The 20,696-nt window shown below is 44.6% G+C and overlaps 2 protein-coding genes across 8 annotated transcripts in view; one reads left to right on the top strand and one right to left on the bottom strand.

The window, feature by feature from the left end:
• Positions 1–709: 709 nt before the first annotated feature.
• On the bottom strand, positions 710–8,600 carry Dlc90F (dynein light chain 90F). Of its 2 annotated transcripts, none has more exons than XM_075696787.1 (5): positions 7,800–8,600; positions 5,405–5,446; positions 4,986–5,109; positions 4,456–4,533; positions 710–1,059 (listed from the first exon to the last, which is right to left on the bottom strand). In XM_075696787.1, the coding sequence occupies exons 1-5, from the start codon at positions 8,583–8,585 to the stop codon at positions 989–991; spliced, it is 1,101 nt and encodes a 366-aa protein (XP_075552902.1). In that variant the 5' UTR covers positions 8,586–8,600; the 3' UTR covers positions 710–988. The 2 variants fall into 2 exon arrangements, with proteins under 2 accessions (XP_075552902.1, XP_075552903.1); XM_075696788.1 differs by lacking the exon at positions 7,800–8,600 and adding an exon at positions 5,552–5,746.
• LOC142585777 (protein DOP1A) overlaps positions 6,161–20,696 on the top strand; it is a 67,170-nt gene continuing 52,634 nt past the window's right edge. For 3 of the 6 annotated variants that reach the window (XM_075696778.1, XM_075696777.1, XM_075696774.1), the window contains exons 1-5: positions 12,322–12,576; positions 14,517–14,681; positions 17,565–17,917; positions 18,490–18,679; positions 19,543–19,718. In XM_075696778.1, the coding sequence (XP_075552893.1) occupies positions 14,535–14,681; positions 17,565–17,917; positions 18,490–18,679; positions 19,543–19,718 (866 nt within the window). In that variant the 5' untranslated portion in view covers positions 12,322–12,576; positions 14,517–14,534. Of the gene's footprint in view, positions 6,701–12,187; positions 12,577–13,117; positions 13,259–14,516; positions 14,682–17,564; positions 17,918–18,489; positions 18,680–19,542; positions 19,719–20,696 lie in introns of those variants that run through there. The other 3 variants (XM_075696775.1, XM_075696779.1, XM_075696776.1) reach the window with 3 other exon arrangements.

The raw sequence follows: 20,696 nt of genomic DNA, 5'->3' as shown, positions 1-20,696 counted from the left end.
TACGCTATGATCACATCAGTCCTCTCAGCTTTCCTGCTGTACTTGGGTTCAAGGCAACATACAGGGGAATGCAAAAGACAGTATACCGTTCAGAATTTTTCTAGTGAACTTTAGGTGGAAGTTGGGGTGCAAGTCTTTTCAACCCCACTCCTAGAATAGAATCATGTTATTTGACTCTCACCTACCTGCCTTTTGATCTTGAGGGCTGAACGAGTTCGTCGTACTACGCAACACAATAGCCCACTAAGGACTACCACTACCGGCTTGCTGTGCAGCAGTGGTGGCCTAGTGAAAACGTAAAGTTAGTTGTTCATGAATAAAATAAGGGTGCATTGCTTCCATAACTAAGCAAAAATGCAATGTGGTAACTTTCAGCAACTTTCTTTGGTAGGAAACGTTTGTATACACGAAAATGGCACCAAATTTGTGACGTCACCCTGACATTCTCATCACTGCCAGCAAAGGCTTGTGTTCGCAATTAAAAAAAAAAAAGTTAGACCTGTATTTTTTTTCCCGTTAATAATCTTTTATTTCCACAAAATCAAAGTGCGCTAGTCTAAGCTGATTTGGTGCGTCACTTTAACGCACATTTCAATGTCCCCATGCATTCATTGTCTTTTGTGTCTTTTGCTTTCAGCCTGTCCATGCTTATCCTTGCTATTCAAACAGCCACAAATGGCCATCAGGAGCAAACATAAGAGACAAGAAATGCCATACATAGCATTTATTTTATCCATCATTTTTCACATACAAGTGAGCTTTCAAGAGCCCAGCAACATGCATCCAGCAGCAAGCTTTCACTCAGTGGAAGTAAAAAATATTGGTCAGCAACTTCCACGAAATTAGCGTAGGCGTCCCTTTTTTTTTTTTTTTCATGCATGCAACACAGTACTGGAAGGTTTAGTTTCCAGGCCTATGAAATGCACATGTACTGTCACAAAGAGTGCCTCTAGTGGGGCAGTTCTACAGGCACGCATGTTAGAAGTCCTCAGATGGCCAAGCCAAACACAGATACAATGCAATACATTGTCTTGTTTTCCCAACGTACAGTGCAGCTTCCTGAAAGGCAAAAGTGAACATATTGTGATTCACCAGAGATATACCAGAAAGAGCTACGCTTTGCATAAGGATCAACACTGCTGAGCGCACTGATGTCAACACAGTGGTGTTCATACTTTTTTGGAGCTATCTTTACAAAAGTTGCGACGCAAAAGTCCTGAGAAGAAGCATCTGGGATCGTAATTTGTAATGATGCTTTTCTTTCCTTTTTTCTATGTTATCTTTCTCATTGGCTCACACAAAGCCACATGCCTGTGATTTTTTATTAATTTTGGAGTTTAAGTGCCAAAACCATGATCTGATTACAAGGCATGCCATATTGAAGCTCTGCATCAATTTTTACCACCTGGATTTCTTTAATGTTTGGATAAATCTATCTACACAAGTGTCTTTGCATTTCACTCCCACCAAAATGCAGCTGCTGCGGCAGAGGTCAAGATTGAACTCACGGCCTTGAGTATTGTAACACCATAGCTGCTAAGCTACTGCAGCGGGTGCATCTGTCATCACACGAATTACCCATGCATCGGATATATAATAAATTAACGGAATTAGAAAAGAATCCTTTCAAAAATATGGCCCCTGGTGCAGATCATTAATAGAATTATTCATCAACAGCATTTAATTAAATGGAGGACAGAAAATTATGCAGTTTTTATCACTTCAGGTCTCTATCTTTCTGTAATCTGCTCTCCTATTACAATCATTACAAGTGTCTCCCCTACCTGCCATTTTTCCAACGTATCCCATCTTTCGTACTGCTATCATCAGTCCTCAGAGTGCAGCACACATATTCAACGTGCTTCATCATGAAGCATTAGAGACTCTCTTAGTGGATTTACACATCTGACATTCTGGTATTTCAGATGGCTAAGTACTACCCTCAAAATCAATTAAGCCCAGTTTCAAGCCTGGCTACCCCATTTGTATTATTTGCTTATAACTGCGCTTATTGTCGCTAACATGACAACGTTTTCAAGCATATGTTAACCAGATATCTACTATATCTTGGCTATAATATGAAGGGATATACAGAAGTAAACTTCTCCACATATGACCACTTCTAGTGGAGAAACCAGTTTTCAGTGCCCTGTCTGTTATGCACGTGCAGACAACATTTAAACAGCACCAAATTTCAAGGATACAGAGTAGAGATGGTCAATTAATTTTTTTATTCGATTAATGATTAATTCATATTTTTGCCTTTAATCGATTATTCTCTTTCGATGCAGGGTTTTTCATCGACTAATTGATTAATCAAAATTTCTGCCGGGCACTTTTCAGAAGGCTGAAACACAGTTACCTACTTTTGTAGGACCCTATTTTAACGTTTGTGAGGTGGAACCAAATTTGAAACACAAGTGTATAAATGTTTGATAAAGGATAAGGTTTAAATCGTTAAACACTACATATAGTTTGCACTAGTGGCTTTCGAAAGGATAAAGGACATATGTTATAAAATGGCACTTACTGCAGAATTATATTTATTTATTTATTTATTTGATTTAAAAATGTCCTTACAGGCCTCATATGAGGCATTGGGTAAGGGGGGCGTTACAGTAGTATTAAACATCGCACTAGTGAATCCACGTACAGTAAAGTTAAACAAGAAATAAGAAAAATGGCATAAGTGAAAGGTGAAGTACAACTGAAATATGCAAGAACTTGCAATATACACAGAGGAGAAGAAAATGACTGGTTTAGGATTTTAAACCACATGCTCTTTTCTATAAAGCAAAGGAATGTCAATTGGCTGAGATGTTTGGATGAAACCGGCACCTTCTTTGAATGGCCACGCAACCAGCACATGCCATAATAGATGCTGCGTTGTTATAGATTTGTTGGGATCGATATCAACTACATTGCTATGTCAAAGTACATGCTCCAAACCGGCGCGCATGCTATGCCACATCTTTAGCGGACTGGGAGTGGCACGACGATGAACGACTGGGTTGCTATAGTACGTCTTGAATTGTGAGAACGCTTCAAGCCTTCGGATTGGGGCAGCGTGTTGGCGTGTCTGGTGTGAGGGAAGAGGGGAAGTGCTCGGCATGGGCATCACTCGGCACTCGGAAAAACAGTCGACAGTCACTGCTCATGCACTGCCACTCCAGTAGAATTTCAAAATTTCCACGCAACTTCTGTTGAAGTCTCAAAAATGATTAATCAAAAAGGCCTAATTGATTAGGTCGATTAAATGAAAGATGTGCATCGATAAAGATTAATAATTTTGTGTGATACATTTAATTGATTAATAATTCATCTATATTACCAACCTTAATACAGGGCCTATAAGATATTATAATGAATACGTATGAACATCAATGCCAACCTGAAGCTATTTACAAGCAATGTCTTTTCAAAAGATAAACACTACACAACTGTAATGTGTATGGTTGTGCTGCTGAACACACAGGGGAACTGGCACAAAACCACATAATGAACACAGGCCTTGTGTGCTACGTAACGCAGAATTACACAACCATTATAACAGAAATAACCCTCACAAACTTAAACAAATACAACCTTTATAAGACTGCAGTATCTCTTCATGATTCAGAATCAGAATGGCTGGATTATATGGCACAGGCTTCACAGTGATGATGTCTTCATTATCTCGCACTTCCCACCCAAATGCTCAGCAGTATCTGTTGAGCCATAGCACAGGGGCCTTCAAGCATGCCAGTGCTAGAGACAATCCAGATCAAGCATTGCCACTCATCACTTCCAAGCACACTTGATATCGATCCTGCTATACTCACCCAAGCTTTGACTGCACTTGAGTGCTGTGCAGACTTACTTCAGCAAAGACTGAAACTGCCCATGTGACAGGCATTATTAGGTAGCCTTCCTCACCAGTGTTGGTAATTTAGAGATGCTAAATTTCGTGAGATTGTTAGTTAATTGTCACCTTAACAACAACTTTGCCCTTTTGGGGTCTTAGCAACTTAGCCAGTAAAGTACACTGATAAAATTCCTCAAAGGATTCTGGCTAAGCTCACTTGCCTTTATTTTGTCCCTAGGCAGATCTAAAAACATACAGAAGCGCTTATTAGGGAACCACCTGGGTACACTAAAACTGCTTTTCTGGTAAAAGCACAATCACAATTACCTCCAACTCGCTACTGTGGGAGGTAATTTAATATAATAAGGAAGACATTTACAAACAAATGAAACAAAGAAAATTCCGAATTTTCAAGTGACCTTTTCCTAATCATGGGGTATTTTGAACTCTGACATGATGACTTTGTCTAGAAAGAAGTTATTTGACATTGTCGCTCACCAAGTAAAGTCACCTATAAATGGCATGTGTGCATCGCCTGCTGCCTGTACTTTTGAACATCCATTAGCCCTACAAGAGATCATACAAGGTGGTGTATAAATAGATTATCTCACCATCAGTGGTGTTGTCCCAGTAGCAAGACGTTGCCGTGTGAAGACCAGCACCGTTCTTTTCCATGATAACACATGTCACTAAAAAAATTGTGCACCACAGATCATGTATAAAAGAATGTATAAAATTTGGTTTTCTTTTTAATGCTTCAAAACTAGTAGTTACAAAAATATAACATGGTCTATTCAGTGCTGCAATATATATGTTTACAGATATGCAACAAAATGCAACATATTCTTTTATTCAGCTGTCATGACATTCAGAATAACATGCAACTCGGGACAGAAGAATCAAGTTTAGATTAATGGTAAATTATCATTTTTAATGAAAACAAAATCAGTAGGTATTGTTTATAACAAATGAAATAGTGACGAACACCATATGCAATGAGAACATTAATTAGCGCCATTCAGATCCCACGAGTCTTTAAAGTGTTCCAATAGTACACTTTGCTTATTCTAAATCGTAACCATGTAGCAACGCCAGCGAAGCAGACTATTCAATTTACACTTAAATGTGCATGCACCATTACCTATGTACTTGAATGGCTTGTTCATTTTTGTAAGTTGGCCTAGTATGTGCTCCACAGTGGTGTTCGTCCACTGTGGTACTTTGCTGTGTTGGTAAACGTTTCCACCGATAATTGTCTCCATCGCCTGCAACGCAAAACATGTTTTCATTGCAATCACGAAGGCTGTCAAAACTGTTTTAGCCTTATATTGTATCCTAATGATTATAATGCCTGTCAAGGACCGCTTTACACGTGCTGTACGCGGGGGAAGAACAACTCGCGGTAATTTACAGCACGACCTCATTGCACACAGGCACATTTGTTAATCACAAAATAAAACAAACTGCGCCACCAATTCACTATCAATAAGTTCGGTACAGTACTACAGTGAGTCAAGCCTGTCTGCAATCTCATCAGGATATTCAGGAAACGGTACGTACCTCCTTGATTATGGCACTGACTTCATCTACTACGAATGTGCCCTGCAAAATTAAAGACAGGTTACAGTACAGAAATGTTTTCTTAAAGCAGCACGCAACCAGTGATGCCGACGATCAGAAACTTGGCTCGCGGAAGCTCATGCTTACCTCCATTGTAGAATAAATGGAGATGGTCAGGTTGTATCCTTCAGCGAAGTAAGTTATACGTAAATGAGCTTCACTATGAAGGAATCAAGGGGCAAACAAATAAGGACGTAACGAAAAACGGGGGTAAACAAATTCCTACGATGTGGGCAAGCTTGTAGGCCGCTGCTACTGTCGGCTGCAAACCAGCGGCAGTGGCGTCCTCTAGCCACTCCAGACCTGCACAGATGGCAGCCGCCTGCGCTTATGGCCTCCGAAATTTGCGCGCGCCGGCTGTTTGAACCGTTCAACCGGTGGCCGTTGGTGTCGCTTTTATGACCTCTTCGTTTACTGTTCGTCTGCTAGTCTACGGGTGACAGGGGCGACGTTGTATTTAGGATGGCGGCTGTTGTGTTGTGACGAACTGCTTGCATAGTTGATTTTTGCGAACACAGTGACACTGATGTCACAAGGCTTTGATCGGTCCCTTGGCGTTAACTGCGCGAAGCCGAAAAATGTCGGTGCGTGTAGTTCGGCGCTGCTCTCTAAATAGCGTTAAATAGCCGCACCTATTATTGCCTTTTTCACGCAGTAACGAACCGCACAGCTCTTACACATGAAGTCACATTGTTTATAGAGTTCGTAAAGTTCACGACAGTTTCATTGTTTACATTGTAAAGTTCGCTTCTGCGCTTTTTAGAAACTAAAAACAATCGTAACGTTCGACGACAAAACGAATACCACTCATTTTAACTCTTCAAAGTTACCCGTGAGTGTGTCTTGAATGCCAAAAGAGAACTAAGAATACAGCTTCGAATTCATCTGCTTACGTACCTTTCGCACCACCGTTATGCTGCCGCCATACCGCGCAGAAAAGATAGCTTTGCAGTTTGGAAAGAGTTCCGTGACACAAAGATTGCAGTGCAGCACATGTTAAAGCACAGGGATCCCTTTTGCAAGCTTTCAACTTATTTAGACATCACACTATATTAATTTATCAAGCGCAGCCAGAGACGAGGCAGAAGACGACGCTCGCTGATAGTGCGTGCGGAAAAAAAAAGTATAAAAGGCTGGCCGGTTGGCTCGCGCGGTCGTTCTTTCTGCCTTTTGACGGTGGTTGGCGACTTCGGCGTTCGAGTACGTAGCATCTCCGTTGATCTTCCTCGCGGTCACGTTAAGTGTGGACTGCTCTACTAGATGTTGGACAGTTTAAGCTTGATTATTGGCAATAAGCTATCATAGGGTGTACTGTTTTTACTGAGACAGCGAGCCCGTCCTCATGACGAACAGCTCGCCTGGTTACGGACGCTGCCCCTGGTGAGCCTATATAGCTTCCGTCCCTTCTGATCAAATGCCCCCAGCTGGTCGTATGGGGTGAGCCAGTGAGAAACTCTATGGGGTGAGCAGCATTCCGGTGGCGCTTGTAGTAGTGGAGTGGCGTCGGGACAACGCCGGCCGAGGGGCAGGCTTACGCGTAGAGGGCTTAACGACCGGGGCGCGGGGCACCGCAGAAGGAAGGAGTATTCCGTCAACGAGGGCCAAAGACTGGCTCTCGACCGATGTCGTGCCGACGCCACTCCGCTAAATCACTACATTGGCGACGCGAGATAAAACCTTCCTGCTACAACTTCTGCCTACTTTTATTTCTGTTGCGTCCACCATGGATGCTCCGCCAATGTCTCCTTCGCCGACGACGACTGCGTCGGCACCGGCCTTCCCGTCCGCTACTCCATCCACCCGTCACCTTCCGCTACACCTAGCTGTCAGCACCTTGGCAAACGTGGAAGCGCTCGTTCGAGACGTTAATTTCTACTGGCGGCGGGAGGCGAGGCGTTACCGGACGACAGAAAGAACTATGGCCGTGTTACTAGGCTTCGAGGGGCAGCGGTCGTTTTACATGGCGTCGCAAGGTGACCCTGCTACTACAACTTAAGACATCTTAAGCGTCTTTGACAAGCATTTGGAGACAGTACCAACTGCTTGATACACCGAATCATCTTCCGGAACCGCAAATAGTAGCCAAGAGAGTGTTTCCAGGAGTTTGTCACCGCGCTACGTCGGTTGACACCCGCCTGCACGTTCGACGCGCCATGAGTCCCTGCGAGACTAGATCCTGCAAGGCGTCTCGTCTACAAGAATCCGCGATGGGCTGCTTTGCGAAGGATCTACATTGACGCTACAGAAGGCCGAAGAAATTGGAAGGAGCGTCGAGGTTTTCAACGATTCTCCCGTGCATCGCATCTCTACGCAGCGGCAAGATTGCGTCGCTCACCGGCGCCTTCCTCGCTTGGGTGCTCAAGATATGGCGGTCCTCGCCAGCCTTCTTCCTCGATCCGATGGGTTCAAGATGGCGCCAGACAATATGGCGGGAAGCCGCGATTTGGGGAAGCCGGCCAACATGGCGCCGCTCACCATCGCCTTCCTCGCCTGGGCGCTCAAGATGGCGGTCCTCACCAGCCTTCTTCCTCGATCCGATGGGTTCAAGATGGCGCCAGACAATATGGCGGGAAGCCGCGATTTGGGGAAGCCGGCCAACATGGCGCCGCTCACCATCGCCTTCCTCGCCTGGGCGCTCAAGATGGCGGTCCTCACCAGCCTTCTTCCTCGATCCGATGGGTTCAAGATGGCGCCAGACAATATGGCGGGAAGCCGCGATTTGGGGAAGCCGGCCAACATGGCGCCGCTCACCATCGCCTTCCTCGCCTGGGCGCTCAAGATGGCGGTCCTCACCAGCCTTCTTCCTCGATCCGATGGGTTCAAGATGGCGCCAGACAATATGGCGGGAAGCCGCGATTTGGGGAAGCCGGCCAACATGGCGCCGCTCACCATCGCCTTCCTCGCCTGGGTGCTCAAGATGGCGGTCCTCGCCAGCCTTCTTCCTCGATCCGATGGGTTCAAGATGGCGCGAGACAATATGGCGGGAAGCCGCGATCTGGGGAAGCCGGCCAACATGGCGCCCGGCAAGAATTTCACGAAACTCCACCACATCGCTACAGCGCTGGTGAATCCCGTATGAATCCGATGTTTCACAATGAACGTTGGCCCAGAAGCCGGTCATCGAGATCGAACGAAAATGTCCCAGTATGAACGTGAAGGCAAAGAAGTGCGGCTTAATCATTTTCGTGAAATGTACGTTCTGATACTCGACTTTTAGGGCCCGAACCAACAGAGCTGGTGACGCAGTGTCACCAGTTAAGGCAGAAATATGGTAGTCGCAAACCGAGGCCAAGGTCGCAAGAGATATGCCTTGATGTAGCACTTGAGGGCAGAGGCCGAAATTCACAACAGGAAGACATGTGATGTGACATTGTCTTTTATGCAGACGACTGTGTGTGGGAATGCCACGCTCTGCGTCGAGGTCTGACCTGGGGTGACACGATGCCCAATCGCCGTCGGCGACAGGTGGATCCGGTGAAACGGCAATGTAGGCCACAGCTTGGTGAGGGAGACGAACGTAATCGGTGGCACATAGTCGACTCTGCGTATGATCAGGAGGGTCAACGGCATGCGGGAGGGCGAGTTGAACAGCACCCGCAGCGCAGTCAGTACGGTCGAATGTGCCGACAGAAAATCAAGGACTAAGATGATTTCGTATGACAGGGTGTCTATTAACCGGGAATTCTCAGGGAATTTGAATGTCTGGAAATACTCAGGGAAAACTTGGGGAATTTGTGCTTCTATCAGAGAAAATTAGCTGTAACTTTAGTGAAAGGGAACGAAAGTCGTGTTTGGCTCCAGTAACAGAGGAATCGCAACGAATCGTCATTGACGCCGTTCATCGGCACGAAGTATTGCCAGAGTAGTTAACGACCGATTTTCCAGACGCCCGACTGGCACTCTCGCACGCAGATCCGCTGGCATCCGTACGTAGCCACCACCGCGGCAACGTTAGGCCTAGCTGCTTCTACGTCCGCTATTAAGCTTCTTGCCGTGTTCTTCATTGAAAGAATTCGCCGCTGTCAGCAATGACACCGACACCGCTTTTGTAATCCTCGCGATTGACTTCGAAGCTCGCAGAGCACAGCGCGTTGCGTAACGCCAGTCTCCGAAAGTTAGCTTTGCCTCAGTATAGCAGTGTTACGCGGTGAAGCATAACAAGCATGGGCAGGGGCAATTCTCACGGGACACAGTATGTATTCCCTAATTATACACGCGTGCACCCCCGTCTCCTGTCACAGTACGAGCACTGATATGCATAATAAGGGTACTGGCAGGCCTTAAGAGCTTTTTCGGACGTGCCTGTGGCAATTTTAGCCCTTAAGGGCAGTTAAAGAGATGCATTTATTTTTTTCGGACTGCCAGATTTTTCGGATGATTTTGCAGCTCCTAGGGAGCCCGAAAAATCGGACGTTCGCTGTACAACTAACCAAGAGGATGCTTCAAGTTATCCATGGTGTGAACGCGTGGCAGAAGGAGGCTGAGAACAGAATTAAATGACGGACGCACTGAAGAATTAACCGGAAAGGGAGCGTGCCGTTGCCTCTTTGCAGGAGCGTGAGCTCAAAAAAGTGTTGGCTGACGCCGAGATGCAAGTGTCTCTCATCCAAACCAAAATAAACTCTTTAAAGCAGTGAAACGCAACAATGAGTTGTTTACGGGCTGAGAGTATGTCAGCACAGTTAAGATTGAAAATTCCCAGCTGCTGCGAAAGAATTTCAGTTGTGACAAAGTTCAGGCCTCATACCGATGAGCTCAATTGCTATCAGTTGATAGAAATAGCTCATATTCAAAAATATTTACTTATGTATGCATCTCCTTTTTATTCGTATTTGAAAATGTTCGACTCAATTTGGAATGGATATTACCATTCTTTTCGCTGTGCATTTTACGAATTACACCTTCCTTCTGTTTTCTTTTTAAATAAAATAGATATTACTCCTTACTATTCAAACTGGATTAAGACGTTTTTTTTTTTTGTTTCAACATGCTTACTATATATAGAGTGACAGTATCGGGCAACATGGTATCAGCCAGTCTTGACATAAAACAAAGTTCTGGCTCATTCAGGGAATTGTGCAAAGGTACTCAGGGAAAACCTGGAAAACTCGGGTAATTTGGAAATGTCAACTTGGTAGACACCCTGTATGGGCACTGTTCCAAGACGTAGAACGAAGCAGAAGTATGCCGTCCGGCTACAGTGACACGGGTAGCACACTTCCCAGGGACAGCTGGAATTCCACCGTCTGCTACGCAGAGGAAAACGATAGGGCAGGAGTTAGGACTTTCTTTAGGCGCGTACGGAGGTTAGAATTCATAACCGATATGTGGGCTCCTGTGTCAATCAGTGACATTACAGGTACCCGTCGACGCGTTGATGAGGTTGTAATGGCCAGACAGTGTAAACAGAGGAATTTCGGGTCCGGTCGTCATGACTAAAGCCCCTCCATACACGTTTCCGCCGACCAGGAGAAAGTGGTGGTGGCGCGTGAATGGAGGGGCTTAATTTAGTCATGGCAGGCGACAGGCCCATGTGCTCTCGGAGCTGCGCCCGTTAGTTTTCCGAGGAGCGGCGGGAGACGGCCGGGAGCAACGAGGCGGTGCGAGCGGGAAATATGTGGGCATTGCGAAGGGGGAACGGCGTGCGGGCAGAGATGTTCGAGCGGCGTTTTCTGCGATGCCTGTCGGCGGGCAATACCAGATGGGCGCCGGTATTTCGAAAGCACGGCCAAGGCTGTGAGTTTCAAGAGCTTCGACTATGGCGGGAAATATGTCCGACGCGTCAACAGCAGAAGCAGGTGGCCTGTCAAAAATCAGAAGTGCGCCATTCTTCTGGGTTTCGATAACGAGGACGAGCGTATGAAAGTGGTAGATCGGGTACGCCGTCAGCGGTAGTCGGGTCTGTTGACGATTGGAGGCCGCTTCATATTCCGCGAACCTGCATGGGGAGGCAGCTTCATATTCCGGCGAACGATGCGCACAATATATATACTGTCGGATGCAGCGGGCACGGGTGGAATACGGAGGTCCTCGCAGGTAGATGTTGCAGCCGTGTTAGGAAGGCGAGAAAAACGGTGGGCAGTGCGACGGCCCCGTAACAATATTAAAAAAAAAAAAGAAAAACGATGCTCACATTGAAGCATGCAGACTTGATCAACTACTCAACACACATCGGGCGCAGTAATTACATGTGAAAGCATTTACCAGATTGTCTTTCATTACTGCACACAGCAGTAAATCCTAATGTCTTCTCTGACATTAGGCTATCTTTAATCAAGAAAGTCAGTATATACAAAAATTATTTTAAAACAGAGGAGTCTCAGACGGAGGCTAGGAAAGGGAAAGTGATGCCGTCTAGCGTGCCGTCTAGCTTTGCAGCTGCCATCTATGCTCGTTGTATGCCTTCCTTGCACCGCTCCTCCTACTCATCTCACTATTCAAACGCAAAACATTCGAAAATTTGTTCTTTTTTATATTGATGAATTGATACGTTCACTACCGAGACAAGCGCTTTGTGCCTGCCGAAATGGCAGCACGAACATTGAACAGACCACGCAAGTAGACGACAGTGAACAGGTTATAACTAGCGCCACTCTGCCGGTACGTTCAGTCCCTAGCGGCAAATAAGTTGAACTAAAAAAGAGGCGTGCTGGGCCATAGTAGGAAACTCTTATGTGCTGGGCAAGGGACATTTGTGTACAGATCTGGAGCTCAGTAGGTCCTCATCAGTAGGCTAAGATCATGTTGAGACAATAAAAAGCAGAAAATACACCTGTCTTTCTCTACGTGTACATTTCAATCTAAAAATACATAATGTAGCTGCAGAACTGATACTGCACAATGTTTATAATCTGGAGATTAGGCCATCAGGCATTAGGCCACTCAGACTCGCGGTCGCTCCAACGTCAGCTGCTCACACTGGGGAATGTGAGCGTGGTGTGCGTGTGCGAGCGCGAGCAGTGCGCTGATTTTGCTGTCCGTCACGCGTTCCGATGATTTTTGGGACCAAAATGCGATGTTATCTTGTTGCGCTGTGTTGTCGTCTACGTGACTGAGAAATGTGAGATTACCGCGTACCAGGCTACCAGACACCGCGCCATGTGGAGCTTTGGGTATGTAAGGGCCTTCCATGGGTCGTTCGCTAGGTCCAGCAACTTCGCTGTTCTCTTCCGTTTTCTGCATGGTGCGGTGACGATCCTCTCGTTTGATAGTGCATATTACACAACTACTTGAAATTGGGAACAATCATTGGGCGTCGCCTGCTGCTCATGTGCAAGTGTTTGTCGACCGCCGTTTTTTAGGTGACAGGTGCGTTTGACAGGGTGTGAAGGTCTTGATGAGCCGTGCGTGATGGTTTCCTGTCGGAAAATGTGCCGACGCATTCTCGTGCGGAGTTCCCGGTGTTCCGCTTTTAGCCGTTTTCTGGCGGTTGCGCATGGTTGCTGAATGTGCCGTGAGGCTTATATCCAGTGTTTGTTTTGGACCCTCATTGCGAATACGGCTTACGCAGTATGTTGTAAATAAACAATTGCCCAGTCATGTGCTTTCGTCTGATAACGTCGTTTCTCACCACTAGCAACCGGACAGCACTAGATCATGGTGGCTTTTACATATTAATTTCGTCACGTGTTGAACGTTTGCGCTGGTGTGCCTTACTCACTTAGGGTGAAGTAGACATGGTTTCCAAAATCATGTTGAATTTGACTGTGAAATAAACTAGATGCCGCGATGACATGGCCTGTGTAAGTTTCGGCAGCAAGTTTCGGTTCTCGTGAAGTCTCAGCGCTGCCGCAGGTTTGTCAGAATTTGTCGTTTGTAATCCGCTGAAGTAAATTTCCAGTTACAATGTCAGAACAACACAACCTGAGCGTATCATATTGAAGCACAGAAAGTTGTCCTCGAGTATCAAATATAGCTGTAGAATGTTGAACAGTGTCAGTTTGGGCTTTCAAAGTGCGTTTAAGCAGTTGACGCAGGTTGCACATGAGAGTCGTCACATTTATGAGCGTACTACCTGCAGCTGTGCCTATTACGAGTGCTGCTGCGCTTAGCTGATGCCTTATAGATTGGATGACGATTTCCATTCATTGCTGTTATGTGGGGCTTATTGTGCAGCGCAGGGCATGAAACATTCATTGCCCATAGTTGCGAAAGCACGGGTGGCTAGACAGGTGCATCTGCTGTAACAAGTTAGCACTGTGTTAACCTTCCCTAAACAAAATTCATTACTAAAGAAGAAAAAGAGGGTTCGAAATTTACTGCCCTTGTTTTTAAACTCCCGTAAATTGTTGCATATATCTGCATTCCAAAAATATAGTGCATGTGTAGTTCATCTCTTATATTTACCCAAAATATTAAGACACCTGTTGCTCATAAAGAGTCACTTTCTCTCAGCATATGTGCAAGGTTTGAGCATAATTACATGAACAGATGACAGCAATAGGAATCGAAAGCTTTGAAGAATGTGTGCAAATGCCGAAACTCAAATGCATGATGCGAACCAAGTTGACTAGCATGGCTTATCTAGGACAAGGAAAGCAGGAAGAGCAGTGGCCTAAATGCGTAAACTTGTCTTTGCCTACATTGGTAAACAGCCAAGATGAGAACAGCTTGGGCTTGGTTGGTTAATGGGCTTTGTTAAAATGAAAGAAAAAAAAAGTCATTATCTTCAATTTCTACAGGCCAATTTGGAGGAACGATTGGCCCGAAAACATCTGCCCCTGATAAGAAAAAAAGTCTTGTTTTAATGGGACAAAAGCTATGGCAGGAAAGCCAGACTGTGCATTCAGTAGTTCTTTACTACTAAAGTAATTTGCCCTTCATTTTTATGGCTTAGCGTCAACGTGCCCTCAGAGGTGTTTTGCCGTGCACTACCTTTCAGAATGTTGTGCCATGAGCAGCAGCCCTTGTACGCAGCGAGATGACGCTTTTTGGCTGTTACCCAGAGCTCATGCACAAATTCAACACCGTAGCTCTGTATGAAAAAGAGTGCAGGGCTAACGTATTTGTGGTTCTGATACAAAAATGCTGTTTTTCTGTGTTTCTTGTTCAGGCTTTGACCATTGCAGACATGGGCACGGTGGTTCTTGAAGAGTACGAGCTGCTTGGTGATGCCAAGTACCGTTCCTATGTCACTGCCATCGACAAAGCTCTCAAGAGCTTTGATAACACCAGTGAATGGGCTGACCTCATTTCAGCCCTTGGCAAGCTCAATAAGGTATGAAAGTGTGCGATAGCAGACTTTTAGCACTATAGCTATCTGCTGGATTCAGCATGTAGCAGTTGACCTTTAATTTCAGCAAGCAGTGAAACCAGTAATTGTCTGTTCTAACCATGACTTGATGTTACTTGGTGACACCATTGTATGTTGCATTCGTGTCTATTCGTTACGTGTTGTTTAATGTTTTATGCTCTTGCCAGACACCCCGTGAACGATGTGCCATCACCGAGCCAAATTCCAAAGGTAACTTATCAGCCTCCGTAAATAACCCCACAAAAGCACGGACAACTAAGTAGGAGCCCTTTTAGTGCACCAGCGAACACCGATTGTGGTCCAAAGACAGTCAGAGCCCAGAGTTGTCAAAGCTCAACAAAATGTGTGCTTCAAATAAAGCAGTTACATTCATACATGCACACTCTTCTAGGCAATTCAGGCAGTTCAGATGGGTATGAACAAAACACTGCAAAATAATGACAAGCACTAAGAGTTCAACAAGTACACTACAGAATGAATAGGAGCACCAAGTGTCCACTCGTATTCACCTGTGTTGGTCTTGAGCCAAACATCATCTGTGTAGCTCGAGGCAAATCTCAAAGGAACTTCGGGAAATGCAGATACTCAAGAAAACTCGTCGGCCAGCTTGCCAGGGAATCCCCTCTTCTGCAGACGGTCGGTCTATGCGTTGCATCTCTTCACCAGCGTGGTCAGATTCCCCCCGATTCCAGCATGGTGCTTTTATTGCCTCCATCGGTGTTTTTCAACTTTCTCATGGAGTCGTGCTCCCATAGCATGAACAAAGCCTGGGAATCTTCTATGCGGCCACTGGAAGGTCTTCGAGGAGGGTGGTGACTCGTCCATCTCCTTTCCTTCATGTATCTTGTAGAAGTTTCTAGTCACTGTTGATCGCGTCAGTTGTCTATGGCGTATGCGCTGCCTCTGTCAGTTGTTGGGAGGCCGACGTACTCCTCGCTGGCTTAGGTGATACATGACGCGTGCTTTGACAATGCGCACTTTTGTGACAATTCTGTATAGCACCTTGTTATATGTCCTTTTTGTGCCATAATAGGCCTTGCAATGTGGCCCTTATTTGCTCATGTTATGTGGTCTTCGCTATTCTCTTGTGTAAAATAACTTTTTATCATAACCATAAGTACCATCATCAGCTAGGTGCAGACCTCTGCCTGCACTTAGATGAATCACTTAGTGTGATATACCGTTGCAACATAGTGCCCCTAGGTGGTCATCTACTTCACACTGTGATGTTTCAGATGTGTGGTGGTGTTGGTGTTAGTTCCCACTGATGCCTGCTGCTATCAATGTGTACCGTAGTTGTGGAAGTAAAATACTTCGCCTTTTGAGTTGCTACTATTGTTTTTCTAAACTGATATGTATTGGCAACATTAAAAGCCAGAACATTTTGTTGGCAACAAATTTTGATAGGGAACTGATTGTTGTTAGTTGAGCAGACTGCAAACATCGCGCTGAATGAAAGGCCCTTTCTGTCTTTGCTCTAGTGTTGTCACAGCATGTTAATTTGCAGCTATCAAGGTCTGCAAGTGTTTCACATGTTTCCTAAGATTTTCTCAGGTAATTTTATTTGTCGAGATTCTTGCCACCAGATAGTCTTGAATACAATTGGACATAAATCATCCTAGCTGCTGGGGCACCGTGTACCGTAAAATCCCACACACACCGGGTTTTGTTATGGTTTTTGACATATTAAATTCGTTTCTCATATATTTGAGCATGAAAGTTATTAAGGGATTTGTTTAGGGTTGTCTTTTACTAGATGACTAATAAACCATCAATTTTTTTTCTTAGTTGGACCATTTGCACGTTCATTTTTTTTTTCTTTCTTGCATTCTTGAAATTGCCCCATATGTTTGCTACCACTACGCTTTGTTGATACTATACGCACTTTATTATGTCGTGTGCACCTTAAGGGACTCTAAATAGAAAAGTTATTTGAGCTGTATTAGTGAACTGCCCTTCTACAGCACCAATAAAAAGCCACTCTTGCCATCAGAAAAGGCTGGGTAAGCCAGAAAGGGTGAAAAGAAAAATGCACGACAGGTGGTAACACTGCCTTGGAGTTCCAGCATCAGCTCACCATGACATCATGAACATGAGGATGTCTGCTCGAGCACATTTAATTTTTGGTCACTCAAGATAGACTGCTTTGTATTCTAAAAGAGTCGAAGGCTGAACTCTACAATTTTCAATAGCTTTTTAGTGAATATAAAAAGTGTGATGCTGTAGTGATGCTGGGGTGTATCAGCACGAAAAAATTAAAAATGAAACTTTGATTTTCATTTTGTGTTCTAATAACCAACCAATGACTGCAACATTAATGAACATATAGCGTTGAAATGGCGCTTTGTCAGTATTAACTGATCTAATGTCTCTTTTGAATGGCCCTCTAATTGTGGCATGCACTGCGGGGCCTAACTTCCACGTACTGGAGGAATGACCACGTCGAAACATGCGTGCTCACCCAATGCATAACATAGGTTTATTTTCAGTGTACCAACATTTTATTTATTTATTTATTTATTTATTTATCTATTTATTTATCACATACCCATGGCATCACTTGATGGCATTGCAATGAAGGGAGGAAGGGGGGGGGGACTTCATGAAAATTTGGTGTTATCAACTGATGATCAGTAAACTAAAGAGAAACTCGTCATTACACAGTACCAAATATATATAACTTAACAGAGCATTTGCCACTCGCAACAAAGAATCACGTAAACCACAATTAGTATATAAATTAATTGCTGTTAATATAACCAATTAGTTTAGTTAGTGTCAAGAACAATCAATAAGTGAATAAACTAAATAGTGATGTTGTCGTTGGCCACATGACACTGCATGCAGGTGGTGTCCAGCCACCTCAAGTACCAGGTGGTGCCTCGTCGGCTGACGGTCAGCAAGCGACTGGCACAATGCATGCATCCGGCCCTGCCCAGTGGCGTCCACCTCAAGGCCCTCGAGTCTTACGACCTAATCCTGAGGGCAGTGGGGCCCCAGAGGCTCGGCCAAGAGCTATTCCTGTATGGAGCTGGCCTGTTCCCACTGCTGGCGCATGCTGCCATGAATGTGCGGCCTGCACTGCTCAGTCTCTACGAGACGCACTTCCTGCCCCTGGGCGAGCGTCTGCGGCCTGGACTCAACGGGTTCCTCATTGGTGTCCTGCCGGGACTTGAAGAGGGTTCAGACTACTACGAGAGGTATGTTCCACCTACATGCTAGACGGTGTGGGTGCGAAAAAGCCTCACGCACAGTGCATTGAATAATCAAAAATAAAGTGAAGGTTATTATGTTAACATTCTAAAAAAAGAGCAGCAATGATGCTTAGAGATTGCATGTGTGTTTGTAATATTTTGGCTGATTAGTCATAGAAATAGGAGGGTATGTGTAATGACATAACTGTGTTCATTGGTTTATGATGGTAGCGGGGGTAATACCGAGGGAAGGGAAGCTAGAAAATTGGGGGCCTGGATAAAGAAAATTGAGGGTAGGGTGGGGAGGCTTACATTTTGTAGCCTTGTTTCTCGGCACTAAAATGCTCAATGCATACAACAAACCTTTTAAGTTTTTAGCGTTAAGCCTTAGCATTTAGTGAAGAAAGAAAAAGAAACATTGCATATCTTTTAAAATTGCACATTTCGGTTTGAATTGAACTGCTTCTGATAAGGCATGGGCAGCAGCATTGAGTAGAGTATGGGATATGCAGAAAGCTATCAGGAAATGTCCTTTCTGAATGACCATTTCTTCTCCTTTTCTGTTCGTTTACCTACAGAACCGACAAGCTGCTTCTTGATGTTTGTGTAGCAGTTGAGAAGAGCTACTTCTATGGCAGCCTGTGGAAGTGTATCCTGTGTAATCCGGGAATCCGTCAGGCAGCCATCAACTTCATTGTCTCCCATTACAACCGGCGACTTAGCATGGAGGACCAGCTATATGTCATTGGCACCGACATTGACAGTATGGTAGGCATTCTTGTACATTATTGCTCGTTATAATCAGCAATGGTACCATATCGGCACTGAAAGGTTATAAAAGTTTCATTAAGGCTATTTGGTAAAAAGGGCATATGTATTATTATTTACATTATTTGATAGGTGTATTAAACTAAACTGAACCCAACCAGACATAGTCAATTGAGGAGCTTGTAAATGAGGAAATGCTTCTAGTTATCTGGTTCACCATGACAGTGACAGTAAATGACAGGGAAAGGCATGTCACTAGATGCACATTAGTTGAACGAGATAACTGTGATACTACAGAAACACACATCGTGCAAGGATTTGCATGCATGGTAAGACGGGCGGAGCAAAAAAACTGCTTTGCCTAGATAGAGAGAACAAATCCTTGGGCTGCTTCAAGGGGAGGCATCCTTATTGGATGACTGGAAATCATTGTGCAGAAATTAGCTGCTCCACACAGGCACTCATGAATTGGTGCCCCTTGGCACAACAATCGTGGCTTACCTGTAGCCGAATGCTAATTCAGAAATCGCCACTTGCATTGGTTCTTCCACCCTATGGATTCCAATAAGTGGAATACTTGAACATAGATAATTTTGAATACTGAATTCTCGTATCGAGCATGAATTGAAATGCAAATATTTGATTTGTGTTCAACGTTCTGAATATTCACACAGCATAATAATAATAATAATAATAATAATAATAATAATAATAATAATAATAATAATAATAATAATAATAATTTATTTACATATTGAAATGAATACAGTGACAGAGTAGCTGCAGAATATTCTCATACATTTTCCGTAAAGTAAAAGTAAACTTTTAAATAACGACTGTATGTGCTTCCTCTCTGATGACAGGTCCAGGCTCTGTGTGCTTCACTTCAGGACTCAAGCATCCTGGTGCAGAGGAGCACACTGGAGCTCTTACTGCTGGGCTTTCCCTTGCACAACTGTCAGTTGGTCTCTGCTGACAGGGTCCGCATTTGCACAGCAGCTCTGGGTGTCCTGCTTCGGAGGGACATGTCACTGAATCGGTACATCAGCCATATCAATCACTTTCCGACTAAATTTGTTTAAAATTTTTCTCTATCAGCTCCATGCTGTTCGTAACAGTTTATGCTGAGCTTTATAATGTTGTACGTAACTGTATCCATTTACTCCTTGGCCAGTTGTATGTGACCCAGAAACACTGGACAAAGGAGTGAATATACTGTGGGGCCTGAAAATGCTGCTTGTGGTAGGCATTGACACACAGTAGTGCATACAAAAAGAGGCATTTATTGCTCTTTTCATACGATGTCAGCTAGCCGTATACATGCAAGGAATATAAGGCTCTCTGGCGAATCGAGGAAGGTCAGCTCTTCACGCAAGGATTCTGTGCAAAAAATTGTTACCCACACTGGACTCTGACACATCAGTTATTTGAGAGTGCAGTCCCACAAATGGAGGTGTCTGAATGATTGTTTGCTCATGCTGGTAAGGGAAGCCCTCCGCAGGACAGTCCCACGAAGAGTATAGACTATGCAGTTGGTCTGCACGCGCCGACATCCTGCAGCCAAAGAGCTAGAACAAGTTCCTTCCACGCTCAAGTTATCCACACAGTCAGGTGGCATCTGCTGACACAGACTCCCACTATTGCATTTGTGTCATGCAATGAAGCAGAGCGTCAAAAGAAGCAAGTGCTTTGCAGCAAAGGCGAACCTCATTAGATGCGAGACTGTTGAACATTTTCACAATACATACAATATAGACAGCAACCTGCCCAGTGCACTATGTTGTCATTTACTGCATATTTTTCTGAACCACATTCCAACTCGCATGATGTTGTGCCACATTTTGCGTCCATCGAGGGCTAATACCATATTTACTCGCATAATGGTCGCACCCTTGAAGTTTGTCGTCAAAATTCATTTTTTTTTTAAAATTTCCCGTGTAATGATCGCACGCCGAACTTGCCGCAGTGATATGTCATGTGCCAAGTCTAGCTAATAATGATCGCACTGTCAAATGCT

The sequence above is a fragment of the Dermacentor variabilis genome, chromosome 6 (assembly GCF_050947875.1).
Source record: "Dermacentor variabilis isolate Ectoservices chromosome 6, ASM5094787v1, whole genome shotgun sequence".
NCBI lineage: Eukaryota > Metazoa > Arthropoda > Arachnida > Ixodida > Ixodidae > Dermacentor > Dermacentor variabilis.
The sequence above is the reverse complement of the archived record's forward strand: the minus strand, read 5'-3'. Positions and strand labels throughout refer to the sequence as shown.

Coding starts and splice junctions, on each gene's coding strand:
- Dlc90F (XM_075696787.1), bottom strand. CDS start 8,585: ATGACCGGCTTCTGGGCCAACGTTCATTGTGAAACATCGGATTCATAC. Junction 4,534..4,985: donor CAAGCCATTCAAGTACATAG/GTAATGGTGCAT, acceptor CAATTTTTTTAG/TGACATGTGTTATCATGGAA. Junction 1,060..4,455: donor CTGGGACAACACCACTGATG/GTGAGATAATCT, acceptor TTTGCCTTTCAG/GAAGCTGCACTGTACGTTGG.